Source organism: Xenia sp. Carnegie-2017, unplaced genomic scaffold (genome assembly GCF_021976095.1).
Source record: "Xenia sp. Carnegie-2017 unplaced genomic scaffold, XeniaSp_v1 HiC_scaffold_23, whole genome shotgun sequence".
In the NCBI taxonomy this organism is placed as follows: Eukaryota; Metazoa; Cnidaria; class Anthozoa; order Malacalcyonacea; family Xeniidae; genus Xenia; species Xenia sp. Carnegie-2017.
Genome location: NW_025813486.1, coordinates 14,531,196 through 14,558,536, shown reverse-complemented (window position 1 = coordinate 14,558,536; position 27,341 = coordinate 14,531,196). Strand labels below are relative to the sequence as shown.

At 34.6% G+C, this 27,341-nt stretch overlaps 3 protein-coding genes and 1 long non-coding RNA gene across 5 annotated transcripts; 3 read left to right on the top strand and 1 right to left on the bottom strand.

Moving 5' to 3' along the window:
* Window positions 1–8,312: 8,312 nt before the first annotated feature.
* On the top strand, window positions 8,313–9,390 carry LOC124449200. The gene is made up of 3 exons (XM_047000143.1): window positions 8,313–8,428; window positions 8,500–8,791; window positions 9,364–9,390. Exons 1-3 carry the CDS (start codon window positions 8,313–8,315, stop codon window positions 9,388–9,390), a joined length of 435 nt encoding a protein of 144 aa, XP_046856099.1.
* A 230-nt stretch (window positions 9,391–9,620) lies between these two features.
* LOC124449782 lies at window positions 9,621–11,090 on the top strand. The gene is made up of 3 exons (XR_006949594.1): window positions 9,621–10,348; window positions 10,720–10,747; window positions 10,986–11,090. It is a non-coding gene; the product is annotated as an uncharacterized LOC124449782 (long non-coding RNA).
* Window positions 11,091–15,312: 4,222 nt separating this feature from the next.
* LOC124449527 (G2/M phase-specific E3 ubiquitin-protein ligase-like) lies at window positions 15,313–18,080 on the top strand. Of its 2 annotated transcripts, XM_047000471.1 has the most exons (5): window positions 15,313–16,129; window positions 16,361–16,593; window positions 16,728–16,861; window positions 16,952–17,226; window positions 17,435–18,080. In XM_047000471.1, the coding sequence occupies exons 2-5, from the start codon at window positions 16,363–16,365 to the stop codon at window positions 17,677–17,679; spliced, it is 885 nt and encodes a 294-aa protein (XP_046856427.1). In that variant the 5' UTR covers window positions 15,313–16,129; window positions 16,361–16,362; the 3' UTR covers window positions 17,680–18,080. The 2 variants fall into 2 exon arrangements, with proteins under 2 accessions (XP_046856427.1, XP_046856426.1); XM_047000470.1 differs by lacking the exon at window positions 15,313–16,129 and having other exon boundaries at window positions 16,295–16,593.
* Window positions 17,918–19,301, bottom strand: LOC124449199. The gene is made up of 3 exons (XM_047000142.1): window positions 19,287–19,301; window positions 18,813–19,092; window positions 17,918–18,728 (listed from the first exon to the last, which is right to left on the bottom strand). Exons 1-3 carry the CDS (start codon window positions 19,299–19,301, stop codon window positions 17,962–17,964), a joined length of 1,062 nt encoding a protein of 353 aa, XP_046856098.1. The 3' UTR covers window positions 17,918–17,961.
* Between the last annotated feature and the right edge of the window lie 8,040 nt (window positions 19,302–27,341).

The following is a 27,341-nucleotide window of genomic DNA, read 5'->3' as shown; positions in this document are numbered from 1 at the left end:
GATTGCTTTGGAATGAAACACAGACTCCCCGAGTAGCAACATTTTAAGAAATGTAATTTATTAAATTATATATATATATATATATATATATATATATATATATATATATATATATATATATATATATATATATATATATGTGTAGTAGTGTTGAGAAAATACACAAAACTACAATTTCATCCCGACAAGCCTGTTTCGTGATTGCTCACTCTTCAGGGGATTTAATGAATAAAATACTTAAATGCTTAAAATATATATACAAGATGATGACGGAAGTTAGTGTATTAATCAAGGTGTATAATTTCAAGTTAGATGACGGAAGTTAGAGTATTAATTACGGTGTATGGTTACAAATTACATAGGAGTGTTTTGGATCTATGGCGACAAGAGGAAACAAGTTCGTTGCGTTTATTGAGGGATGATTTGGATGGTTGGTAGAGGATGAAGAATTTTTCTTTGAGGCAAAGGTTGCATCTTTTACTGGTTCTGTTGTATGGTTTGCTGTGTGTGATGATGCTCCATGAGATGTCGTGGTCGATATTGCTGTCTTTAAGGGTCCAAATGTGCTTACTGAGCTCGGTCGAGTTTCGTAGTTTTTTGTGGCGGAAAGAGGCAGTGTGATTTCTATGTCTAGTCTTAAATTCGTTTTCTGTAAGTCCAATGTACGTCTCAGTTGTGTTATTGTCTTTGCGTTTTACAGTAGCTTGGTAAACAACGGATGACTGCAGGCAATTTCCGTTAAGTGGGCAGTTTTGTTTTTGTCGGCAGTTGCATGTTTTTGTAAGTGTCTTTTTGTTCGCGGTGTTGTCGTTAGTTTTGTCTGATGTTCTCAATATATGTTTGTTATGGTTGTTGATTATTTGTTCGATATTGTTCATGCAGCTGTAGCTGAGTTTGATGGTGTTACGGTTGAGTATTTTCCTGAGTTTATGGTCCATGGGGAAGTGTTTGTCGATTAATGAAAGGAATTTGTGGCCAATGTTCGTGTAGACGTTGTACATTCAGCAATGGAGGGTTGTACCAAAGTATATTTTGTCGAAGTCTGTTTTTCCGTTTGGTAGTAGCGTCTGAGTCGAATTTTAATGTGTATTGGTATCCGTTTTCGTCGAGTGCTTTTTGGTATGGTGCAGTTATTTGGTCAAATGATGCTTTGTCGGATGATAGTGAAGATAGACGTTTGTTGATGGCGTCGGGTATGTTCTTCGTTATGGTTGGTGGATGGTTGCTTTCGCTGTGGACGTATTGGAGAGAAGAGTTGGGTTTTGTGTAAGGGCGATATGAAAAATTGTTAAGATTGAAGGTGATGTCAAGGAAGTTGATGATTTTTTTGTTTGCTTCAATAGTTATGCGTAGTCCATTGTTGTTGAATATCCGGCATATTTCCTTTTTAATGTTCTCTGTTTCTCGTGGTGTGGTACACCTTGATTAATACACTAACTTCCGTCATCATCTTGTATATATATTTTAAGCATTTAAGTATTTTATTCATTAAATCCCCTGAAGAGTGAGCAATCACGAAACAGGCTTGTCGGGATGAAATTGTAGTTTTTGTGTATTTTTCTCAACACCACTACACATATTCACGCTCTGCTCTTGGGCATCGAGCACTGTTTTATACGGAAAATCATAAATTATAAACTTCCTATTACGCTCCAAGATAAATTTTTGTTGAGCACTCTACGATAATCCACAATGGAGAAATTCAACTTCAACTACAGCATCAAGAACATTCCTCTACCATCACCGAATGAATACTTACAACGACTTATTGAAAAATCTGAGACCTTCCTTCGTAATATGCGCTGGAAAGCTTACTTCTTCCTCAACCCGAATACTACCACCGATTATAAAGATACCTATGGCTTCAAGAGTACTAAAAACCCTCCACCGATCGACGACCTAAAAGATTTCGAGAAAGACATGACAAAAATGATACAATCGATAAAGTTTAAAGACGTGAACAGCACATTCCTTAACAAAATGAAAGACCACACTACTACCATGAAACACGAAACGAAGCTTCTAATCGCTGCCGACAAAACAACAAATTTCTACAAACTAGACAAGCCAACATACTACGACCTCCTTGAACAAAACATCACAAAATCATACAAGAAATCAAACGCCGACACAATAAAAGCCATCCACACCGAAGACAAAAATATCACATCACGACTTGGTATATCTGACAGAGTAGACGCCACCGCCCATAAAAACGCATTCATAACACTCAAAGACCATAAACCAAACTTTACGAATAAACCAACCTGCCGACTTATCAACCCAACAAAATCTGAAGTTGGTAAAATTAGCAAGAAAATATTGGACAGAATTAACAGCAACATCATAAAAACAACCTCATACAACCAATGGAAAAACTCATCATCTGTGATCCAGTGGTTCAAATCTATCAAACACAAAAAAAACGTCACCTTCATATCCTTTGACATCGTAGACTTTTACCCATCCATTAATCAAGACCTACTAAACAAAGCACTGGATTTTGCCTCAACCTACGACAACATCACAAACGCCGAAAAAAACATCATTATACACGCTAAGAATTCATTCCTTATTCACAACAAACAACCCTGGCAAAAGAAATATAACTCTACATTCGACGTCACAATGGGTAGCTTCGACGGAGCTGAGACATGCGAACTCGTAGGAAGCTACCTCCCTCTCAACTACAAAACATCACAACAGACATAGGACTTTATCGAGACGACGGACTTTCCATTTCAAACACCACACCACGAGAAACAGAGAACATTAAAAAGGAAATATGCCGGATATTCAACAACAATGGACTACGCATAACTATTGAAGCAAACAAAAATCATCAACTTCCTTGACATCACCTTCAATCTTAACAATTTTTCATATCGCCCTACACAAAACCCAACTCTTCTCTCCAATACGTCCACAGCGAAAGCAACCATCCACCAACCATAACGAAGAACATACCCGACGCCATCAACAAACGTCTATCTTCACTATCATCCGACAAAGCATCATTTGACCAAATAACTGCACCATACCAAAAAGCACTCGACGAAAACGGATACCAATACACATTAAAATTCGACTCAGACGCTACTACCAAACGGAAAAACAGACTTCGACAAAATATACTTTGGTACAACCCTCCATTCAGCAAAACGTCTACACGAACATGGCCACAAATTCCTTTCATTAATCGACAAACACTTCCCCATGGACCATAAACTCAGGAAAATATTCAACCGTAACACCATCAAACTCAGCTACAGCTGCATGAACAATATCGAACAAATAATCAACAACCATAACAAACATATATTGAGAACATCAGACAACTAACGACAACACCGCGAACAAAAAGACACTTACAAAACATGCAACTGCCGACAAAACAAAACTGCCCTAACGGAAATTGCCTGCAGTCATCCGTTGTTTACCAAGCTACTGTAAAACGCAAAGACAATAACACAACTGAGACGTACATTTGACTTACAGAAAACGAATTTAAGACTAGACATAGAAATCACACTGCCTCTTTCCGCCACAAAAAACTACGAAACTCGACCGAGCTCAGTAAGCACATTTGGACCCTTAAAGACAGCAATATCGACCACAACATCTCATGGAGCATCATCACACACAGCAAACCATACAACAGAACCAGTAAAAGATGCAACCTTTGCCTCAAAGAAAAATTCTTCATCCTCTACCAACCATCCAAATCATCCCTCAATAAACGCAACGAACTTGTTTCCTCTTGTCGCCATAGATCCAAAACACTCTATGTAATTTGTAACCATACACCGTAATTAATACTCTAACTTCCGTCATCTAACTTGAAATTATACACCTTGATTAATACACTAACTTCCGTCATCATCTTGTATATATATTTTAAGCATTTAAGTATTTTATTCATTAAATCCCCTGAAGAGTGAGCAATCACGAAACAGGCTTGTCGGGATGAAATTGTAGTTTTGTGTATTTTCTCAACACCACTACACATATTACGCTCTGCTCTTGGGCATCGAGCACTGTTTTATACGGAAAATCATAAATTATAAACTTCCTATATATATATATATATATATATTATTATGGATAATATTCCTGGATAAAAGAGCGCTCAATATTCTATATATTAGAAGAGCGTAAGATAAAATGAACTAAAATAAAATGGACAATTGTTTTGCTGTCGCTACTCGGAGTTTCACGCCGTAGGGCGATCTTCAGGCAACTGTTGCTGAAGATCGCCCTACGGCGTGAATCTGACACAGCAATTGTAATTTTATTTTAGTTCATTTATATATACTATATATATATATATATATATATATATATATATAAGTTGAAAATGTAATCCAGGCATTTAATATATAAAAGATAAAAGTTTCTCCGGATTTTAAGTGATTTTTATTGAGCTTTCGACTCGTTGCTTCGAGCCTTCATTAGACGCTCTAAACGTCTCCAAGCTAAAAGCACGTGTAAATAAATATCCTCATTCTGATATATAAAATATATATATATATATATATAAATAGACAATAGCAGTAATTTTTTCGGAGTTTCACGCAGTATGGCGATCTTCAGGCAACTGACAGATTATTTATTATTCACTATATACACAATTCGTTACGAGGTGTTAAATTAACGACGGCATGCACTTAAAAGTTCAGAGCGTTTATTTAAAATTTTCTTTTTATGTCCTTTTAGGATCAGTAGTCTTTTTTCAAAACAAACATGGCAGGTTTTTCGGTTTTTGTTCGGAGGTGGAAGTTGTTTGATGAAGTCCCTCATGATGCTGTATTTTTTTTGTTTTCTTTCTGTATCCACGTGTTTTTATAAATCATATATAAACAAGTGTATATACACAAAGTGTATATACAATGTGCCCTCCCTGCTATCACCATAGTGCAATGGTGATTCCTGCACTTGGGACACAGGATGTACGGTTAGGGTTAGGGTATATATGTGCAAATGTGCTATTACAGTTTTACAAATCATGAGAGTTTTTGAATGTAACCTTTTGTGATATATCAGTATCATTGCAGAATTTTTGTTTTACACTTTTGACTTCTCCTTCATGCATTTCATCAATGCTATCACATGTAACAGGGGCAGTTGGAAGGATCTAAAATAAATAAGAATACATTGAAACTTCATGGTATGAGTGTCCTTCACAATAACAGAGATAGTTGCTGCTGCAACAGAGCAGAATAACAAAGTTTTGTGCAACACGAATTATCAATTATTTCACATAAAATGAACGGCACTTATACAGAACTAACCAGCAATTTTCTAAGAGATCTATAAGGCATGCTAAAGACTTTCATTTTATTTACTATACATATATAAGTAAGTGACATTTTACTAACCTTAGAAAAATGAAGGTTGTTTGTGATGCTTCTACAACATCTTGGGATTTTGCCATACCATTGTGTTTATTTGAAATGTGCTTCAAAAAATTATCAGCATTCATTTCTGCACCACAATCCTTACATTTAACCTTTCGTCTATAAATTCGTGTACGTTGAGGTTTTGTTTTTTTTGCGCGGGGCTCCTGAACGTTATAATCTTTAATTCTAGTTGCGCCTCTCTCTTAAGAGAAATTTTAATTAAATTAGAAATTTATCTGAGTAAACATCAAAATTATGACAGCATACAATGAACTCACAACTCTCCTTCGGTAATTGTGGGTTTACAAACTTCGGTAAATATAACTAACCTTCCATTGAAAAGTAGTCTGTTGAGTTCGAGTTACTCGCCATATCTCTTTCTTAGTATACTCTATACATTCAGTAACAACCACGAGTGAACTTAATGATCGAACTGATTTTTATTATTTTACAGAGCAGTATTTAAACTCTTTATTACAAACAACAAATATTATTATAGGTCGGAGTAGTTCCTCTGTTTAAGCTATTTATAGTACATAAGGAAATTTAACTAACGTCAATAACTGTTCCTTGGCTCTTAGCCGTGTGGGAACGGATACATTGATAAGCTAAACTACGCACATACTATTACCTTAACATGTTTTTGTGGTTTATGAGCATGACTCAACATAGTCTTTCTCGCCCAAATATACAAAACCGCATAGAATTTGATGAAATTATTGGATTGAAGCTCGCCTCACGGCTCTCGACAATGCAAAAATTAGCATTAGCATGTTTTTACATTTGCAATCATTGTATCTGTTAGATTTTGTGATGTAGCCATCTACCTTCTTTAGTATATACTGACTTACACCAACAAATAGAGATATTACAGATAACTGTTATGATCACATTTAATGTTAAACGTCAATGTCTATGGTCTAAGATCTATCGTACAAAGGTTAAACTTCTTCTATTTATACAAGATATTACGTGTGGATATATTTGTTTCTTTACTAAATATGGTTAATTTACAATCAACGGATAGCTATTACGAACTATAAAAAATATTGTGATTATTGCACATAAGTATCTCTTAAAATAATCATTTAGTTGGTTACATTTGACTTAATTATTTACTAATTACAGGAAGAATATGAGAGCATGTCTTAACAGTATCCAGCGGAATCTGTATCTGCATTTATAATTACTTCATCTTACACATCTCACAGACACATTGCACTGTAGTGTTAAGCCAAAATTCTCAAAAATGAAGGTTTGTTATTTCCACTTAGTAATCAATTAGTTATTCTCGATGGTATGGCAATTTTTCTACTTCCTGAACACTGCCCTGCCACTTGACGGCAATATGCCCTGCAAAAACACTGTTTTCAGCAATTAGGGGGGGTGTCACACGATATTATACCAACGATAATACATATAGATACATGAGCTTTACAACAGTTTTTATTCATGACTACTCTTTTGTGTATCAGCTGCATGAGATACAATAATGTTAGTTTTTTAAATACATAAATCATTTCATTAGCATGCAAGGTGAAAGTCCATGTTGCTTGATATATATATATATACATTGTCCATTGCACATGGTTTAGAACACAAGCAGAAAATATGACAGTCAATTAGTGGGTTTTACTGATATTTCATCATATATTTCCTATGTAAAAATGTTTATTTTCAATGTACATACAATCTTGCCTGCCAATACTTTTCCAAGAAGCAGAAACCTCTAGCTACTATTTGATGATTTAAAAAGTAGGAAAAAAAATAAAACTCCCAAGCTTTAGACAAAAATAGGCTAATAAATCACAAAGGCATAAATAAAAGTTTCATAGCTAAGGCTCATTAACAAATATACCCAATAGTTTTTATAACTCAGTTTTTGCAAGGCAGAATTTAAAGTGTTTATATTACGAATTTTAGCCCCCCTTTTTATTAGCTAAATTGAAAGACCTTGTTTCAGTGACTTTAAATCTGCAATTATAATTGAAATTGGATTGGTGAAAGTGATTTTACGGACGTTCAAAGTCACGATTTTCAGCATTTTTTTTGCGAACTTTTTGATCGGTATGCTAATGCTTGTGACGTAGAAAGTTGAACACATATATCAACATGGCGTATTCTACTAGTAATCTTAATAAGAAACGCGGAGGAAAACGCTGTGTTGCTGGCGGACCTAATCAAATTAGTTGCGCCAATGATTCAAAAACCGAAAGAATGTCGATGCATCTGTTTCCTAAAAAAGAAACAGAGCCGCAAAGTCATAGAAAATGGGTAAATTTTGTGCGTAAACATAGACCGGGTTTTGAGGCTTCCTCTACCTCGTGTCTGTGTTCTGCGCATTTTGAAGATTCTTGTTTTGACATTAATTTGAGCGTGCAAGTCAAGCTCAAAAGAAGGTTGAAGAAAGATGCTATCCCAACCATTGACGTGGTTGGGATTCCTGAACCATTACAGGACGAAATAACCGATCGAAAGCGAAGACAAGTAAGTTTACGCTTGTTTATGTTAATTTTTCTTTTGTCATATGTAAATTCGATATAAGTTTTGTAGATTATTCGACATACTCTCCATAAGCCATCGCTGAAGGAAACATGTTCTCTCGATGAGGAAGTACCATCTACTAGTGATGGAGGTGAGCATGTTGAAGTATGCACTGGGGAAGTAAACGATTCGCCATTTGAAGAAGAACTACATGCAGTTGGTTAAGATATTTGTGAATCCCAGTCTCCATGTAAGTCGTGCCATCGTCTTAAGAAAAAACTTACATCTTTACAAAAGACTTTAAGCTGGTATAAAAAGACAAAAGCATCTTTGAAGAAAAAGACCCAGAAGTTGCAAAATGAATATCGAAGCGAAATCAGGGAAAATCGTAATACATCCGTGGTGACCAGCATTAATATAGACGATGAAATGCAGGGAAGTGCTGAAGAGCTTTTCGAAGGAGAATCATATATGGACTACTCCTCTTTCAAAGAGTCTAGTCAGAGTGAAGATTTAGATAAAGATACCACAAGTAATACAGTCAGGTATTTTATCTTATAAAGAATTAGATCTCTGTTGTATTTCATAATAATGAATTTTCTTAATCGTGTTACAGAATTGATGAAGGAGCAAGCTCGCATGAACAACCTATGTTCATGGTATTTTACATCTCATTGGTTAAGTTATTTGAAAAATTTTGCTTTAACTGCAAGGCTGAAAATCCAAAAGTGCACATTAAAAACATTGGTTCGATGGCCATTGTAGAGCAAAATTGTGGTAAATGTGTTGAAAAGAACTTTATGTGGAGAAGCCAACCTATGGTTTTGGGAAGATATCCAGCTGGAAACGTTATGACTAGTTTTGGTATATTGATGTCTGGTGTCAGTATAAGTCAGGCCATGCTCTCAGTAGTTGAAAAAAATTTGTTTTTATTGTTTACTCTTGTTTCAAACCATTAAACTGCATGTCAACTTATATAGTGCATCCATGTATCTCCTATTTGGTTTTCATCTAGGCATATTTCCTGACCATTCTAAACTCAGCAAAGAAGGTCAACAGTCTCTACAGTGCACAAGTTAAAAGACCTTTCCATCATCGCCCCTCTGATGGTATGTAAGTATGTAACCTGTTGTGTTACCACTTGGATATGCTTTCCGAATAAAGTGGTAAACACAAGCAGTTAAAGGCCGAGTATTCTCCCATCCCATAGACCCACAAAACCATCGCATCAACCATCTGTATGCCACAGCTCTCAAGTACCTGAAGTAAACAAAAAGGTTGGACTATTTATTGTTGATGAAAAAATGTTGATGACAACATTGTTTCTCATACAATTTACAATCTTACATATTTAATGATTGTGACGCTTTGCGGTGATAAGCACGTCCATTCCTATCTCTCAATAGTGGCCCAACGTTGGCATGCTGTGTTATGCATGATATTTTCTCAATGCTGCCATCGAATGTCATTTTCTGCAAAGCTGGTCCTATTTTACGGTGGCCCATAAGGGCCATCACTTAAAAAATCACAACACAAGTAAATGTAATCACAACACAAGTAAAATAATCACAACGCAAGTAAAATAATCACAACGCAAGTAAATAAAGTCACAACGCAAGTAAATAAAGTCACAACGCAAGTAAATAAAATCACAACACAAGTAAAATAATCACAACGCAAGTAAATAAAGTCACAACACAATTAAATATAGTCACAACACAAGTAAATATAATCACAACACAAGTAAATATAATCACAACGCAAGTAAAATATGAAATACTGGAAATTCTTTTTGTGAAGTGGAAACATTGTTGTGATATTTTGCAAAATGGCGCTTGTTTAAATTTGTTCCACGAAAAACCAGACTTATTATAAATTATATTCAATATATTGCTTGATGGATAGCAAAAAAAATGTTTTGTTCAAACTGTGGTATAGAAAGTGTGGAAAATGCGAATTACTGTTATAAATGTGGCAACTCCTTCGAACCGATGCGCGAAAAACTTGAAGAATCTGCAAACCAGACTGGAAAGTATGCCTTGCGCAACCTAGATCTAGCTTGCGCAATTTCGGGAGAAATGCGCGTCCTGACGCGCAGATTTTAAAAAATTTCTTGTTCGCCGCGCATTTGTGAAATTTGCCGCGCAGCGCGAGAAATTATTGCGCAATATCAGCACATGTGCGCTGCAGCGCTGTTGTTTCCGTTGAAAAAAATTGTTGCCTGTTGAATGTCAATCTTACAAGCTGTTTTGACAGGCAAGTTCCGTTAATTGGTTGGTAAGCCAATAAGCGTTTGATGACTAGAAATATGATATCTGAGCAGATTAACTACACATTCTTTGCTTTCGTTTTTCGAGCTTTCTCTTTTTAAGTGACTTCAAGGCAAACCATATCGATTCTTCGGTGTATTCTACGGTGATACGTGATATTTAATTAAACCAACTTGGGGTGTTCAAATTTGTAAGGTGAGTACACGTAATGGTTTAGTAAAATCAAAAGTACTGATACAAAATTACAAATGATAAAAATTCTGAAAGCATTAACGCTTCTAACACTAAACGCCCGGGAAACAAGTTATTATTTAACAGTTATGTTTTTGTGTAACCTAAAAGTAGTGGTACGAAAGGATTTCTTGTATTACAAACTACAAAGCATGTTTTAATACATTTAAGGCAAATAAAATTCACAATCCTTACATAAAACATATTGATAAATGAAGCAATTTATAATTAAAACCGGTTTGCTAACGAACTAACAGGGCTTAGCTCGCTATTGTTTGGTGATAAAGCGAGATTTTTGACAAACTTTTTATCTAATTGTTTATTTATTTTACTAGATGGCTGAGATTCAAGCAGTTAAATCAGGTAAATTCACGCGTTACAATAGCCGAAAATTTTCCTAACAACAATATACACAATATATATCAGCCATTGGTTGATTGCAGGAGCTGATTCGGTGATTCCTCGACAATATTCACTTCTCACTAAGAGTACCAAACCAACATTTGTGTGTTGCTAAAACTAGTGCTGCTTGCCTTTGATACCAAAAACGTTCATTACATTATCTTAACTTATGTTTTCATTGTTGTTGCCTAATTACTAGTTTGCGTTTCATGCAAGAAGGAATGTGGAAGCCATTTTTGCAAAGTTTGCAAAAAAACGTGCCACGCAATTCCGCCTTGCTCAACATCAGCAGGTGATGATGAAGCTTTTGGTGCCCAGGTCTTGTGTAGTGGCTGTGCAAAACTGAGACAGCAGCAGTGGCTAAAATAAGCAGCAAACACTGTCTAAGGAAGGTAACAGAACAATTATCTAGTGTTAGAATGTTAGTCGTGTGTAAGAGTGATCGTGTTTGCGTCACAAAGAAAAGTGGCATGACATTGTCAGTGGGTTTTATAAAAACAATAGTAAACAAACAAGATTGGCTATCGACACATTTGTAACCATAAAAATTGTGTGTTATAGAGTTTCAGTTTGCCAACATGTTTAAAAGGCATAGCAAGCAGCAGAAAACAGGACCAGAAGCAAAGCGAGCAAAGAGTGGACACGAGAAAACCCCAATGGGCTTTTGCTTACTTTGTTTTAGGCAAGGCAAACGCAAATTTTGGCTTGCTAGAGGGAACAAGTCCTCTCTAGCAAACCATTTAAAAACTCACAGCGACAAGGGCGAAAAGACCTTAGCAAATGACGCTATTAGAGAAGATTCCCCTCTTCCTAAATCTGCGCTACAGGCGTACAAAATGCTTAAATCGGCTAGGTAAATGAAAATCAAGTTCCCAATTCCCAAATTGAGAACTGCACTTACATTGTGTATGTTTTCTATGTTAATTGTATTTTCAGTACAAGCCAAGTGCAGCAAAAGTGTGGTGGCGACGGAATGGGAGAACGGATAGAAATTATGGAAGTCGATGAAAGGTAGCTAAATTGCTCATTCCCCTGCGTGAACCATAAAATAACCGAATATCACAAACTGCATACATGTTTTATAATACATTTCTTTTACATATACAGTGATAGCTTTTTAAAATTATGAATATTAAATTGTTTCAGAGAGCTTGGTAAGGATACGGCTGGACATGCAACTGACGAACTTTCGTGCAAAATCGTTTCTGGTGTCAGTGAATCTGAAAGTTGGGAGGAAACCGATGAAAAAGATGAGAGGTTTGTTAGTGAAATACGGCATTTTTCTTGCATTATAGTATCAGATTTTACGACATTTTGTCACGATATTTTGTGAAATTTATGCCATAGTGGTTGAAAGTGTTGACTTTTTAGTTCAAGGCTTCCAATAATTCACTTGTTCGGATAGGTAATTTCTACATTACAAATTTCTTAAGTCGTTTAATATTAACGATGAAATCATTAAGTATTTCAACGTCTTCTGTTGAATTTCTTAGTACATATACTTTTAACACAGTTTGCAAGAAAATTTTAATGTTGGCTTTTTAACACTTTCATTGTTACAGCGAAGAGATTGTGAGAGTTAATGCAGTAAGTAAGACGAGAAAGGCTGCCTCTATTTCAAACACCAGCCGTCTTAGCTATCAAAGCTCGCTTGGAAGTTTTCTTCCTTCAATTTTATCAAGTGAGCAAGGCGACCTGCCATTTGGTGTGGACGAACTTGCGGAAAAAATTGCTACTAAGGTGGCACAAAAGTTGAGTGGTAACCCTAAATCAGCCCAATCAACAAGTTCAACAACTACATACAATCCCACATCGAGTACCGCACTTCGATCTTCCAATTTGATTGAGCTTGTGGATGAAGTGGAAAATTTTGAAATACTAAAAGAAGAGAACAGCTGGGTGCTGCAGTGTCGAACGTGTGTCGAATTTTTAAACTCTTCCCGTGTTTCCTTTTCGTCATCTTTTAATCGACCTACTGGCAAAGCAGACGGATCTTTGGCATCTGGTTTACATATGTCAGATGCCTTGTATGAACAGCTAATTGCAGGCAAGTGTGAAAAATGGTACAGCCTAAAGCAAGCGTGTCATCGACATCAAGCGTGTCATGTCAGCGGTTTTTGAGCTCCAGCTATCTATCTTTAAAGAATCTTGCAGATAGTTTGGAAGTGTACATCGAGACTTTCAAGGACCACGACAATAGAGAAGAGATGGGTTACAAGTTATGTGGTCAAGACTTTGTCCATGATTTGCTTGGTGTACTCGATTTGTTGTGGCCCTTGGTCGTCCTGATGCTGCAAGCGCAGGCTGAGTGGTATCCTGGTTGGAAGTTGTGCTCTCATGTTCCTTTGGTAAAACGACAGATGCAACGTTACATCGAGGAAGTATCTAAAATTGATCCTGATGACTTTGTTTGCCCAAGATTAAGCCAGCGAGTTCATGAAATTCGAGATTACCGCTTTGGGCAAAGTGAGTTGGAAACTGGTTGGTTTGTCGTTAGAGAAGGCGACGGTAAAGTGCCAGTGGATTGGGTAGCAAGAGAAATGCAGGACAGTGTTCATGATCTAGAGAAGCTGGCTGCGGATGTCATTAGTCAGATTGATGTTCGCTACACCAATAGCTTTTCCGACCTCAACAGAATGCTATCAAAGTGTTTTGACTTTGGACGACTTTTCGTGGTTTATGCGGTTTTCGTTCGGAAGAAAAAAGTCCAGTAAACAACAGGGAGTTTTCTGAACTTGGAGCTAATGAGTTTAGACGATGTGTAAACTTTTCCTCACAGATGCCACATGTTTCTGAAAAGAACTTTGAGCTTTGTAGCGAGCTATCATCCACAGTGTTTTGGCGTCTAAAGAAAACACTCATTGCCGTTGTTTGGGGTGATATGCTACACACTCACTTCCCTATTTTTTTCAAGAAGATCTCTCTCGATGACGAAGGAATTTTTTCCTTGCAGGATGTGGTTTTCGAGGAAGGAGTCTTTGTGACTAGGTTCCAAGAAGGTACACCAAGGCAGTTCACCCTTTCTGAGGTCTTCGAAGTGACGCTCAACAATGGTAAAATGATTGACGTTCTTTTTAAAGAAGAGGCCGTTATTGAATCTTTATATAACGATTCCTCATTTTATTCAGCTGTCGGCCAAGAGTTTTGTCTCGTCTTTGACATATTTTATGCGAAATGCGGAACTGAGGCTGTTGCCGAATCTTTTTACCGGGTGGTGGATAAGCAAGAAATGGATGGTGGGCAAAGCATAAAAGTGCTAATGAATCGTGCTAAAGTTGATTGGAGTTTACCATCTGTACTTTAATGCGACGCAGCACTGAACGAAATGGCTAAACTTTACATCAATGGGGACAAGGAACGTGGTTTGTCCAGACATATGATTCCTGTTTTTAGAGACCGACGAGCATGGCAAAAACACGAAGGAGAGATGTCCAAGGTTTTGCAACGCATCATAACATCACGACCTAAGCTACCTTTCCTCTTGTAACCTTAGTCAAGCGTCAACCAGTATGCTTCGTGCAGTTATAATCAAAAAGTTTTCAATCGAAATCTGGCAGCAGATCATAATTGTTTATCAATTGAAAAAGCTCCCTTGCTTACCATCTGCCTGCTGATTATAAACAATTATTAACTGAAAACCTTTTTTGTCCACCATCTGCCTGCTGATTATAAACAATTATTAACTGAAAAACCTTCTACTCCACAATCTGGCTGCTGATTATACAAAAGATGGTTCCTGATTGATTTGTTTTTTTTTGACGACGTATTTGACGACGTCAGTAAATCAAATTTATTTGGTGCCTACCTTTTATCGTATCATACGCTGTGATGAAACGATGAAACAGATGAATGATAAACATACGTGGTACGTTGGTCGTATGACTCGTTACATAATACCTAAGGTAAAGTGGCATTTTTTTGTGATTACACATGACACATCCTCACGTTGTAAAAGGAGAGTTGCAAGCTCCAACTTAAGGTAAGCTACAGCTATACACATGTATCATCTTTTATGTTATGTTTCATAATTATTTGCAATTGCAAACTATCAAAAATGGAGTGTGATACAGAAAAAATAAAACTGGCATCTCGCGAATATTTTATGGCTTCGCAGCGCAAAGTCGAAAATCCGCCGCGCAAAATTTCTAAAAAAAATTGATCTAGCTTGCGCAGTTTGCATACTTTCCAGTCTGGTCTGCAAACACATGTTCTACGTCGAATTCTATAACTAGTGGGATCTCAGTATTATGTGCTAGCGGTACCCTTACTGGTACAACCCAGCCGCCTAAAACGTTAAGTTTTTACGATTTCAAGCGCCAGAAGGAAAGCGATAGGCGCAGCAGATTCGAGCCAAAGACCAAGAAACTCAAAGCAAATTCTGGTAAAGGAAAAGATAAGGAGCATGAAGTAAGCATAAATATTGGTTACATGAAGGTCGATAATGACGGAAATTTGAAAAGATGTCGGGGTAAAACTCTCCTGTAAAAGTTTTGCCAAGTGCGAAAAGAGAGAAATCTTAGAAAAGCAGTTAGAAAACATGCTAACCACGACAATAACATCCATGGCGAGTTGGAGCACGTCCTTTTGAATGTAAACGGGAAGGAAATCACAAATTTGCCGGGAACTGAAAAAGAGTTTGTGTTAAGCGAATACAGGGAAGATATAGGGAAGAATTATAATCGCTCAACACTTTTCATTGCACTAAAATCTGCATATATGTACACAGAGATTTCAAAATTAAAAAGAAGTTGTGATGATAGTGAACCAGAGACAATCGCAGATCTTTCTGATGAGATGTTTTTAGAAACTGATGATACAATTGGTATTGAACTCTCACCTTGTCCATCTTCAAGTCCATGTGAGCCATTAACTAGCTTGCATATTGCTACAAATCTCCCAATGAATACACCTCCCATATATAACTCCCCAAAGTGCAAGTAACTATGTATCACGTAGCAAGGAGCTCAAATGTGAGTGCCCAACATGTCAACAATACTTTTCAATAGATGAAATAGCAGAGCATGCAGATATATGTTGTGACATATGGGTGGGAGTACTTCAATCTCAAAACACGGATAGTGAAAAGAACATTCCCGAAAAAAATCCTGATGTGGTGATAAACCAAGATAACACTACAAATGTGAAAGATAAGTTATTGGATATTAAAGCTGTAACATTGTCACCAAAGGCAGTAAGATTAAATGTTCGTAGAAAACATATATATGGTGTGACTTCATTGAGTATAGATCAAGTGGTAAAGTGTCACCAACTGACAGTGTAAAGATAGTGTTTGTTGGAGAGTGTGCAATTGATGACAGGGGGCCAAAGAGAGAGTTTTTTCAGGTACTAATATTGTAAGACATTAGTACCTTAGACATTAGACATATGTTTCTGGGTTAATATGAGCACCCTGTTGATTTAAAATAAATATATTGTTCTGCTACACTTCAATTCCCTTTGCAGCTTATTTCCCATAGTTTGTCTATCTTGCATCAATCAATGTTGACAAGTTTGGTTTAAATATAGGATGGGGACAATTGAAAAAATATGATTAGATGTTAATTCTTTCATCAGAAATGTTGGAGCATATGGAAAGAAGACTGTTCTGTGATGGAAAACCTATTAATTCAACTGTCGCCATCATGAATGGAGATTTTCGTTTTGCTGGCGAGGTCATGGTGATGTCATTACTTCAAGGCGGACCAGCTCCATCTTTTATAAGTCCAGATGTTTACAAGTACATCACCAAACAGGCACTCACAACAGAAGGAATGCCCGACTCCAAGTACAAAGAAGCTGTTAAAAAGGTATGCTGCAACAAGATGGAGATTACCATATGCTTGATTATTACTCGTTGCTGTGGCATGATTTTGAAATAAGTCTATTTTTATTATATTCTCTGATGTCAGTAATGATTCCTGTACACTTCTCCTTTTCAAAGATAAAGCAAGCTTGTGACGATGAAATGTTGAGGGAGATACTTGTCAGCGATGATATGATTGAAATGCTATCAGAGGCTGGATACACTGGTGTACCACATAAAGAGACAGTGCATACTGTTTCCAAAATTGCTCGGTAAGTACATTTTGAAAGTTAATGGAGATTAAAAAAACTATTCTTGTGCTGCTGGTTTATAAAGTCTAAGATTTATTTCTATTTTTAAAGGTCAATTTGCGTAATGGGCCACTTTTCATCAGTTCTTCCTCAAATTATGCAAGTGGTTGAAGGCCTCAGCAGTTGTGGTCTTATAAATTATATGATAGAAAATCCAGAGTTGTGGAAGCCATTGTTCGATCCTTATAACGATTCGTTTAAACTTTCTGCTGATACTTTCCTCAATGAAATTATTCCAACATTCAGCAGTTCGCAGATTCACAAGGAAAAGGAGATTGACGTGTACAAGATATTTTGCGACTATGTGCAAACCCTAGATACTGAAGGTTAGTTTGAATATATATGTTGTAAATTGGGTGCCAAATTGTATTATTGTATTTACGATGGAATTTTTTGAAAGTATCAAATAACGCGTAAAATTTATTGAAGTCATGTTTTCTAATCTGAAGTTGTGGTATAAACACAAAAAATGGATACCTTGATTAGTTTGTTTATTCATTTTTCAGTCTTAAATGTTTAAAACGTTTTTAACAGGAGACGTATCCATATCAGCGTTTCTGAAGTGGTTATCGGGATGTAAGACTATTCCAGTTCTAGGTTTTCCAAAAAAATTTTCCGTAACGTTTGTACATGATTGCAAAGAAAATTGTAAATGTCGCCCCACAACATCAACATGCGATCTTCTGCTGAGAATTCCAGTTCATATAAGTAACATTAGCGAGATGGAGGAAATGATGACATCAGCACTTAATGACTTCGCTGGTTTTGGATGTATCTGAATCAATGTCCATACAATGGTAGCTTGGGAACATTTTATATTTATGTTGTCATTGAAATATTTTGTTTGTTCCGTTCTAATTTGCCAGTTTGAAAGAACGTTTCAAGGGACAAGTCTTTATTGAAATTTGACTTTTGGTGCAGAATTTATATCAATAAGAAAGATGCCTGATTTTGCTTGCATCGGTACGCTGCGCAATAAAAAAAAAATATAGAAAACATACAATCATCATGTATAGAAATACAAGAAACATCTATACCATGCAATATAATAGGCAGAAAATTCAGTTCTCAGAACTTGCAAATTCAATAAGTTTCAGATACAATTCAAATGCATCGGCTGCATTTGCTGGCAGATTAAGATCTTCTTTATCCAGTACGTAATTAAAATATTCTTTGTATATTTCTAATGTATCAAACTCCTCGTCGCCTATTGCGTGTTGCTCCATTTCATGAATTCGTTCATTTGCTACTGCACGCTTACATTCGGCAGCACCAAAATTCCCTGGGAGATAATACAGAACATCTGGAATACCTGCTACTGTACCGTAATTTCTTGTTGGACGAATGCGATGTGTGTTCCATTGCATTTTGACAGCTTCTAGCTCACATGATAGGACAGGAGAAAAACAAAACCATAGACACTCCATTTGCAGTGTATTCCCTATTTCTAACTGACCAGAAGAAACCATGTCTTTGAAAAAGTCCATCCACCATCCTGTTCTGGCTCGGCGAAAGTAAGACCACCAGCCCTCTATTCGCTGGTTAGCAGACGAAGTTCCATATTTATGGGCGTTGTGGCCAGCGAATAAGTCATTTCCATCCTTTCGAAAATAACACTGCATGGCCGCAAGTACTCCATTTTCCGTACCACAATCACTTCTAACAACAAGGGGGCAGCCTTCGATGTTTTTTACACAGTCCAAATAAAATCTGGCTGGAACTTCGGGTTTATTGTTTGATCGCACAACTTCTAGCCATAAAATTTTGCGGCTGTATCCGTCTATTGCTCCGTGGATAGGAAACCCGTACGGCTTTAATTTGTCATATCCTGCATAATACCACATCAGAAAATGTATGCTTTCATGCTTTTATGCTATAGAGAGTCGACTAAGTGCAGAAAAAGTACACTCACCATCGACATGCCAGCAAAAGTTTGGACCAAAACTTGTATACCTGCGTCTTGATAGCCTTCTTCGACGTCTTTGCTGAACACCTTCGGGATCGATTTCCTGAAGAACCTGTGCAACCACTTGACGAGGCACGTGAATGTGGTATTGTAAACGAAGAACATGCCATATTGATCTGTAGCCCAAAGACGCACCAGATCCATTTGAGATTTCGTTTTCAATGACTTCCCTTATTCTCAATTCGTCATTTTCGTTGACATTGGAGTTTCGTCTCAAGCCTGCAATCTACGTTTTAAAGTCCTTAAACTCATTTCTATGCCGTGATAGTTCGATAAGAAGTCTTTTATGATGCTATTTGAATAACCCAAATGAAAATATTGTGTTATTATCTCTCTTTCAGCCATCTTGTTTATGGCATATAGGAATATAATAGAATGGCTTATATCCGGTGATTTTTCTTGCGTTTCGACTACATTTACGTGTGTTGTGACCATATTTACTTGCGTTGTTTTTATTTTACTTGCGTTATGATTATTTTATCTGTGTTGCTACTTTATTAACTTGTGTTGTGATTATATTTACTTGCGTTGTGATTATTTTACTTGTGTTGTGATTATATTTACTTGTGTTGTGACTATATTTAATTGTGTTGTGACTTTATTTACTTGCGTTGTGATTATTTTACTTGTGTTGTGATTTTATTTACTTGCGTTGTGACTTTATTTACTTGCGTTGTGACTTTATTTACTTGCGTTGTGATTATTTTACTTGCGTTGTGATTATTTTACTTGTGTTGTGATTACATTTACTTGTGTTGTGACTTTTTTTAAGTGATGGCCCTTATGGGCCACCGTACTATTTCCTTACAGCATCTATACTCTAATGCGCCTTCTAACAAATCGGTATGACAGCATTGACAATTACACCTGAAACGTGGGAGCATTGTGGTTTATAAAGTAACTTTATGTATATTACAAACAGGAGAAAACAACAACTTACCATTCATCGAGTGGAATTACGCCATCACTTCGTTGTTCTAATGTCGTAGGGAGAATTCCATCGGGATCATCTGGAGTATGCACTTCATCACCATCTCCTGCGAGCGGTTCATCGTCATATGCGAAGTCGTTTTAATGCTCGACATAACCCAGCTCGAATCAGATACGCATTCAGACATCGAATTCGAATTATCTGAGCACTGATTTGAGGCCATACTTTTCGGAAAACTTGTTTTTTAATATTTTATTGAAAATACTGTCATTATTTGTTTTTAAAACAAGAAAAACGACAACAAAATCACTTCCTATATTATAATATTATATTGACGGAAACAGACGTGTTCAACTATCTGCGTCACAAGTATCAAAATGGCGTCGTAAAAAATTCGCAAATAGTACCCGACTTTGGAGGCAAAATTAAGGAACTTATATTCATCTGTTTAAGTCTAGCGACATGTCATAGTCTTCAAATAATCCAAATTTTCAATTAAGCTCATAAAAAAGGGGGGCTAAAATTCGTAATATAAGCACTTTAAGAAAAAATAAGTATTTTGTGTATAGCTGTGAATATAACATGTCACAAGCCAAGAAAAGACAGTTGCTGGATTACATGGCTACTAACTATGAGGACTCAAAGAAATGTTTTCTAATAATAAAAAAGTCCATTACTGTCATCTTTTACAAATATGTGTGACTTATGTCTGTACAAACACATTTCTTTCAAGCATTTTACTCAAAAAAACCGAAACGACCTTTCCTTTGTTACCTTCAATCTCTCAGATTTAAATTCTGTAAAAGCAAGGCCATTCAAATATTCAAATCCTTGCACGTAGAACACAATATGAATCAATTTGAGAAGAGTTCATTGTTTCGTTTGCCAAAGTCCATTATATATAATTGGCAAATGAAATAAAGCAGTATTTGCCGAGACTCATAATCATTTATCAACATCGCACTGTATTACACAGAAGATAAGGGTCGATTTTCTTGAGAAAAGTCCAAAGTATATGCTACAATTTAATCCGGTTACCATGTCACCGTGAATCGTTTATTAAATTTTCTTTTCGCATCATCAGCATCCGTAGAAACGACAATAGTTTGCCATATTTTAAGATTTTTACATAAGCCAAGAGATTTTTCTTGATTTTGAAGTCATTTTATAGTTCACTTGCCCACCATTACAAAGCATAAATTGATTAAACTTTCTGTCATTTAACGTAAACAACACTCCACGAAATTTCCTTGCAAGTTAACTACGCAGCTACTTAACTATCCGACAAACTACGTTATGTGCAACGCAGTTAAGTCGAGCAGTTAAGTTACTATAGTTAAGGAGTTAACTACGGTAGTTAGCGTTAACTATAATTAAAGTTAACTACATTTTTATACAACCGGCCCCAGCTCTTCAAAAGTATCATTGTACAAAAATGATTTTTCAAGAGATGTAGCACTCATTGCATATCTTTATTATTTCTACATTTAGGCCGTATTCTGTGGCATGGAAAGTCACTTTGAAAACGTTCGTTGCCCCAAAACAGGCAATATATTTCCATTGACAATTCAATAATTTAATGTCTTTCGCAATCACTAGCAGCTAAATTCTGACCTGTGAACTCTATAATAACTGAAAGGCTAACTAAGCCACCATCTTCGAAGCCTCACTTGAAGCCTGCATGATCGTAGCCATTGAAGGTACGAAGGTGAAATATATCACTTTGAAATTGCCCGATTTTTTTAACAAAACAGTTCTCTTTGAGCAAGCATAATGGCTAAAAACCTTAAAGAATGTTTGGACTTTAATATAAAACAAGATTGAAATGCATTTGTACATGTAAATGCTGTTTTTTACACGGATAAAAAGCGAACTTTGTTTTGGCACGTTAAAACATGCCTCCTAACTTTAATACAAAACAGACACCCCTTTGTTTTTATATTAAAAGGATATAAAATACACTTTTCTACCCTTATAACATTGTTTGAATCTTAAAAAATGAAGCTGTAAGGGCAAAAAATGTTTTTGGTAATTTTTGTGTTTCCAAGCAAAATTAGCTTGTCCCTGTCCTTTTTGAAGGTTCAGAGCTCAGACAAAATGAAAAACACATTGCAAAATATTCCAAAAAGTTGGCGAAAAAAATACATATGGAGTTTGTTTTTAAAAACTGTTATGCCATATTATTTTGCGATTATTAGTTGCATCATTAAAGAGACAATATTAAAAAAGGGTCAATGCCCACCAAAAAAAAACACAAAAGCACAAATGACACTCCACAATAATTACTTTTTATACACTTAAGCAAGCTTAATGAAGCTTTAGAGCAAAATCTTATAGCAATTCTTACAGCACATGTTTTCAACCACATATTTGCTATAAGCAATCCCACCTCTCTTTACCTTTAGTCAGAGAAATTTGATTTGCTGACAGCCGTCCACCTGGTTGAAGGACCAGAATATCAGCTTGATCAGCTCCGTGTTGAATTTAAGAATGTTTATACTCTTAAGCCTGAAATTGCACGTAGTAGTTTTGCCAACTTGCACCCCACACATGGCAAGCAATCACAATAGGGAAAGTTCTGTAAATGCAACGCTGAGGGACTTTTTTCCAACTGACCACTCCCCATTGAACCATTCGCCATTTAGGAATGCACCGTATCCCAAACTACCCGATGCATCTGTCGATAAACAAACGTCTGGAATTGGTACCTACCCCCGTAAATCAAGAAATGTACCCAATTCCACGTCTTCAAAATGGAGTGCCACCACGCAATATCCAACATGCAATCCTTATTCAATCCAATAAAATGCAATTTTTTATGATTCCAGCCTTTCAACAGATGCAATAAACGACGGAGAAATGTACGACCATGGAGGACAACTGCACACGCATGACTTAGCTTTGTTACCAATGACTGAAGGTCTTTTAGCCGGCAAGAGCTTTTGGAACTCCAGGCCTGGACCAATTGCATCAACTCCTCCAGATTCTCTGATTGCACTCAAGCAATCATTTAAACTGAATCCAACATGATTCCAAGAAACGTCAAGCAGGTAGACGGGCTGACACATTTTTCAGGGGCCAATGGAATGCCTAACACACGAGCTACTTTATCAATTGCTTTTAAATGTAATGCACAAATTTTGGATTCAGGTGGTCCCAGAGTAAAGTAATCATCAAGATAATGCAAAAGATCACCAACATCAAAATAATATCCTAAGCACCAATGAAATTAGTCTGCTAAACTGTCAAAAATAGCTGGAGTTGAGCGTAAACCGAACGGCAAAGTCAAATCAACATAATACTTTCTTTTCCAGAACATTCCTAAAAGGTAGCGATCTGAGGGGTGTATGGAAATAATGCGATTAGCGTGATATCCACTTTACCCATCAATGCACATCTGAGGATTTCAAAACGTAAGGATTTTTTTATCATATTCACTTGTCAAAATTTAAATTACTGAAATACAAAATTAAGAACAGGTAGAACAAATAGTCTATACATCATTGTATTCAATAATGTAGGAGATAATAGAAATTTAAAAACATTATTGTTTAATACAGGATTATCAAAAAATTTTATGGAATGTTTAATAGATGACATGAATGAGAATGATCATGGTTATATTGTTTTCAACAATCATATAAAAAGTAAACATAATGTAAGAATCAGAAAAGACATTTTTCCCGAATGAATTGACAACAATATATGATGTAAATATTTAATTTTATTTCTGAAATATACTTTTTATTAAATAAATGAAATTCTTTTCTTTACGAATAAATGACTTATATAAATAGAGAGTAAATTTTAAAATTTGGTATAACACGTCTATCGAAAACAAAAAAAAATTGCAACTTTCTTTGAATGTAACAATCTCAATTTTTTTAATGTTGGTGTAAATTTGATGTATTTAAAGACAAAGTAAATAAAATAAGAAATGAAAAAGTAGACGTACCATTTATTAATGAAAAAAACGAAGAGATATATCTTGACGAAAATTTTGTTATAAAAGTTTGGAACCACTTTCTTGATAATTCATTAATTCCTGAAGATCTAATCGAGGGTGATTTACGAAATAATGAAATTTGTATTTCATATAAAGAAGATTTTGTAGGAAAAGAAAAATGATTGTAAGTTTTTTTGAATGTAACAATTCCATTCCAATTTTTTAATGTTGCTGTGAGTTTGATATGTTTAAAGACATAGTAAATTAAATAGGGAAAAAATTAGAAGTACCATTTGTTAATGAAAAGGATGAAGAGATATTCATTGATGAAACTTTTTTCATGAAAGTTTGGAACCATTTCTCAACTATTCATTTTTTTCTGAAGTTCTAATCAAGCATGATAAACGAGTTGCTGAGTTTCGTGTCTCATATATAGACTTTGAAGAAGAAGAAAAAGAAAAGACATGTATAAGCATATGAAAAAGCATATTTTACTTTGGATCTAAACATGTTCTTAAATATGAAGGACATGGTTGATCCTAAATTCAATGATTATACCTACGATGAACATGAATATTCTCATTTAAAAAATATAATGAATTATATACTAATAGAGAATTTCTTGAAGAATTTTGGAAAATATGAGTCAAATATGAATACATAACCAAAAATATTGATAAATATCCTGATAGGATGTTTGCATATCATAGATAATTATTACTTCAATATATTTTTATAACTACAACATATTTGAGTATTTTTCTTTTCATTCTTATATTTTTGTTCATAAACTTTTTCAATTCTTGGAAAAAACATTTTAGATAAACTTAATTTTTTATCATTTTTGCAACAAAAACAAAACCAAACATCACAAGTAGTTGTACTATTATTTCATGTCTTTTATAAGAAAATATATCAAAATTTAATTTTTCATCACTTGCAATTTTTTTCATTTTTATTTTTATAATGTTCTGTAGTTAAACCAAAACTATCAAAAAAATATAAATTTTCCCTATTTTTCCACGCTGCTACCCAATGTTGACCTGGTTTATCACTAGTAGTTGTATTCCATATCCACCCACCTTCCCTAAAATTTATTTTCGGGTAATAATCAGCTGGAAAAACACCTTTGAATTTTTTTTATAATGTTATTATTATTTCCCAAATAAATTAAATTATCAGATGTTAAAAACGTTTCTAACATATAATTTATATCCATTTTTTATTTCACTTTCTCAATGATTTTCGTCGAGCAAATAAAGATGATGAACGATATGGGCTAGTACTTCAATTTAAGTACGATGTAGGAGTTGACAGTCTAGATGTACGTGTAGTTGATAATGATGGAGTAGATAATTTTGGGATTTGTGTGGTTAATGATAACAAGGGTGTACATAAAATAGGTGTGTATAAACCTCTCCTTCTATGACTACCAGTTGTGTTGCTTCCATTAGAATTTATATACATTTCATTAATTTTATTATTATTATATTATGAAATTGGCATTCCCTTTCTTTTTAACTCAGGTAAAATAGATCTTAATTCATGTTCTTTGATATTTAACGTTATATTAGATATTAAATCATTTACTAAATAAAAGTAGGTAAAATTCAATTTTTCCCCATTTATTTCTAAATCCTTTTTGTTTATACCATGATTAGGTATTTTAAATCCATAACTCCTTTGATTTCTAAATTCTCCGAAAAATATAAGCGTATGTGATGCAGTTATTGCTGTTTTAAATTAATATCAATTCCAAAATCACCTGTATTTTGACCCGATAAAACTTTAGTAAAACTAACTTGATTAGACGATAAATCAAACAAAATAATTCTACTTTCAGCCTTAAATGAGGGATAATATAAATTTATTTTTTTATTTTTTTATTTAAAATTTTCTTTAAATTTTAATATGCTTCTTTTCGTTTATAATACTCATATGTTACAGCACGATTGGTACGTGCACAACAATAAGTGAAATTTAATAATTTATATAAGTGACAATTTTCCTGATATGAAATTTAAATCTTGCTGTATCTTGAAAAACTATAAAAATTCTTGATGGTAGTCTGCCTGTGAATACATCAAAAGAGTTAATTGCTTTGGATTCAAAAGGAAGGGTTTTTGTAACAACTCTCGTATTATTTACAAAATATTGACACTCTATTTTTTTGTATAGTTTATTACTTATTGCTTTACTCAATTGATCATTTGGTTTAAACATTCTAGTTATAATCTTAAAATCACTAAGATGGATATCGTAATTTTGAGGATTATCAGCAGCTAAAAAACCACGAAACAATGTTTTTCTGTTCTTGCAAATTGAAATTTCAAATCACTAGCTGATGTAATCCAACTTGTTTTACCATAACCATTTATTAAAGTCGTAACAAGCTGATCTATAATTTTACAACTTTTATTATTTGTAAGCTTTACACATACATTTTCCCTTTTAAATCAGCTTCTTTATTCGTATTTATATTTCAAGCAATTTTATGTACAGTATTCAGTTTTTCAAATCCATCCAATATATTTAAGTTCACACTGGCTAAATTGTCATGTGATTTGTATGGTGTGCATAAAATACTTTTTAAATATAAAATCCTATCATATTGATTAGTAATATTATTTACTAAAACACCATTAATAAATAAATTTACATTACACAACATGGTAGTTAAAGGTCTTGGATAAATGTATATGTTCAAATTATTAAATATAGTGGAACCGGTCATTAATTTTGTTCTACCAGTCATATTGAAGTCACCAGTTCTCATTAAACCATATTCAGACATATTGACATTCAAATTTCTTTGCATATGCTTCATCAGGTTTGGGATTTAAATTAATAGGTCCAAATTTGAAAAATGTGAAATTTCGAGTAAATGGTTGAAACATATTTAAATTATTACTTACAACATGATCATTTTTATATCTTTTATTTTCACTAACAATCGCCATAATTTATTAGTGAGAAGTTTACACAAATAAAAAAATATAAATAAAATCATAAATTTTTTTTCACAACTTATAAATATATATTATTTACAAGAAATTAAATTCATTTCTACAAAAAAATTCATTAAATCATCATCTATTCTCCTTCTTTTTTCTTTGGAAATCTTTTTTATTTTATTTTTCTTTCTCTTTTACAACACATTCTGATAATTATTTTTTAATAAAAAATTAAGTGCAGTATCAGTTACACCCGTAGGTGGACAAATTCCATTTTTTCAGTGATAGATTAGATTTAAATTTTATATAATTCTAATATGGATTACAATATTTGATTCCATTTTCCTGTAATACAACTCCATACTCTTTATACAAATTGTTTTCACTTTCTTCATTGAAATTCATTATTTTCTTAAAATTTTAAGTGAAGAAGCATATCTAGTTCTTCGTTAGTAATGTAGTTATTACCTGAATCATCAACTCCAATTTAAATATTATATATTTTGAAAATAGAATCGAAGGAGCTTTTTCATATTTCATTATTCATATTGATTGTAAATTAAATTTAGATAATCCACCATTTAAATAAAAAAAGTTTTTTATCTAATAATAAAAAAATGAAATATTATTTGGTTTGCCATCGG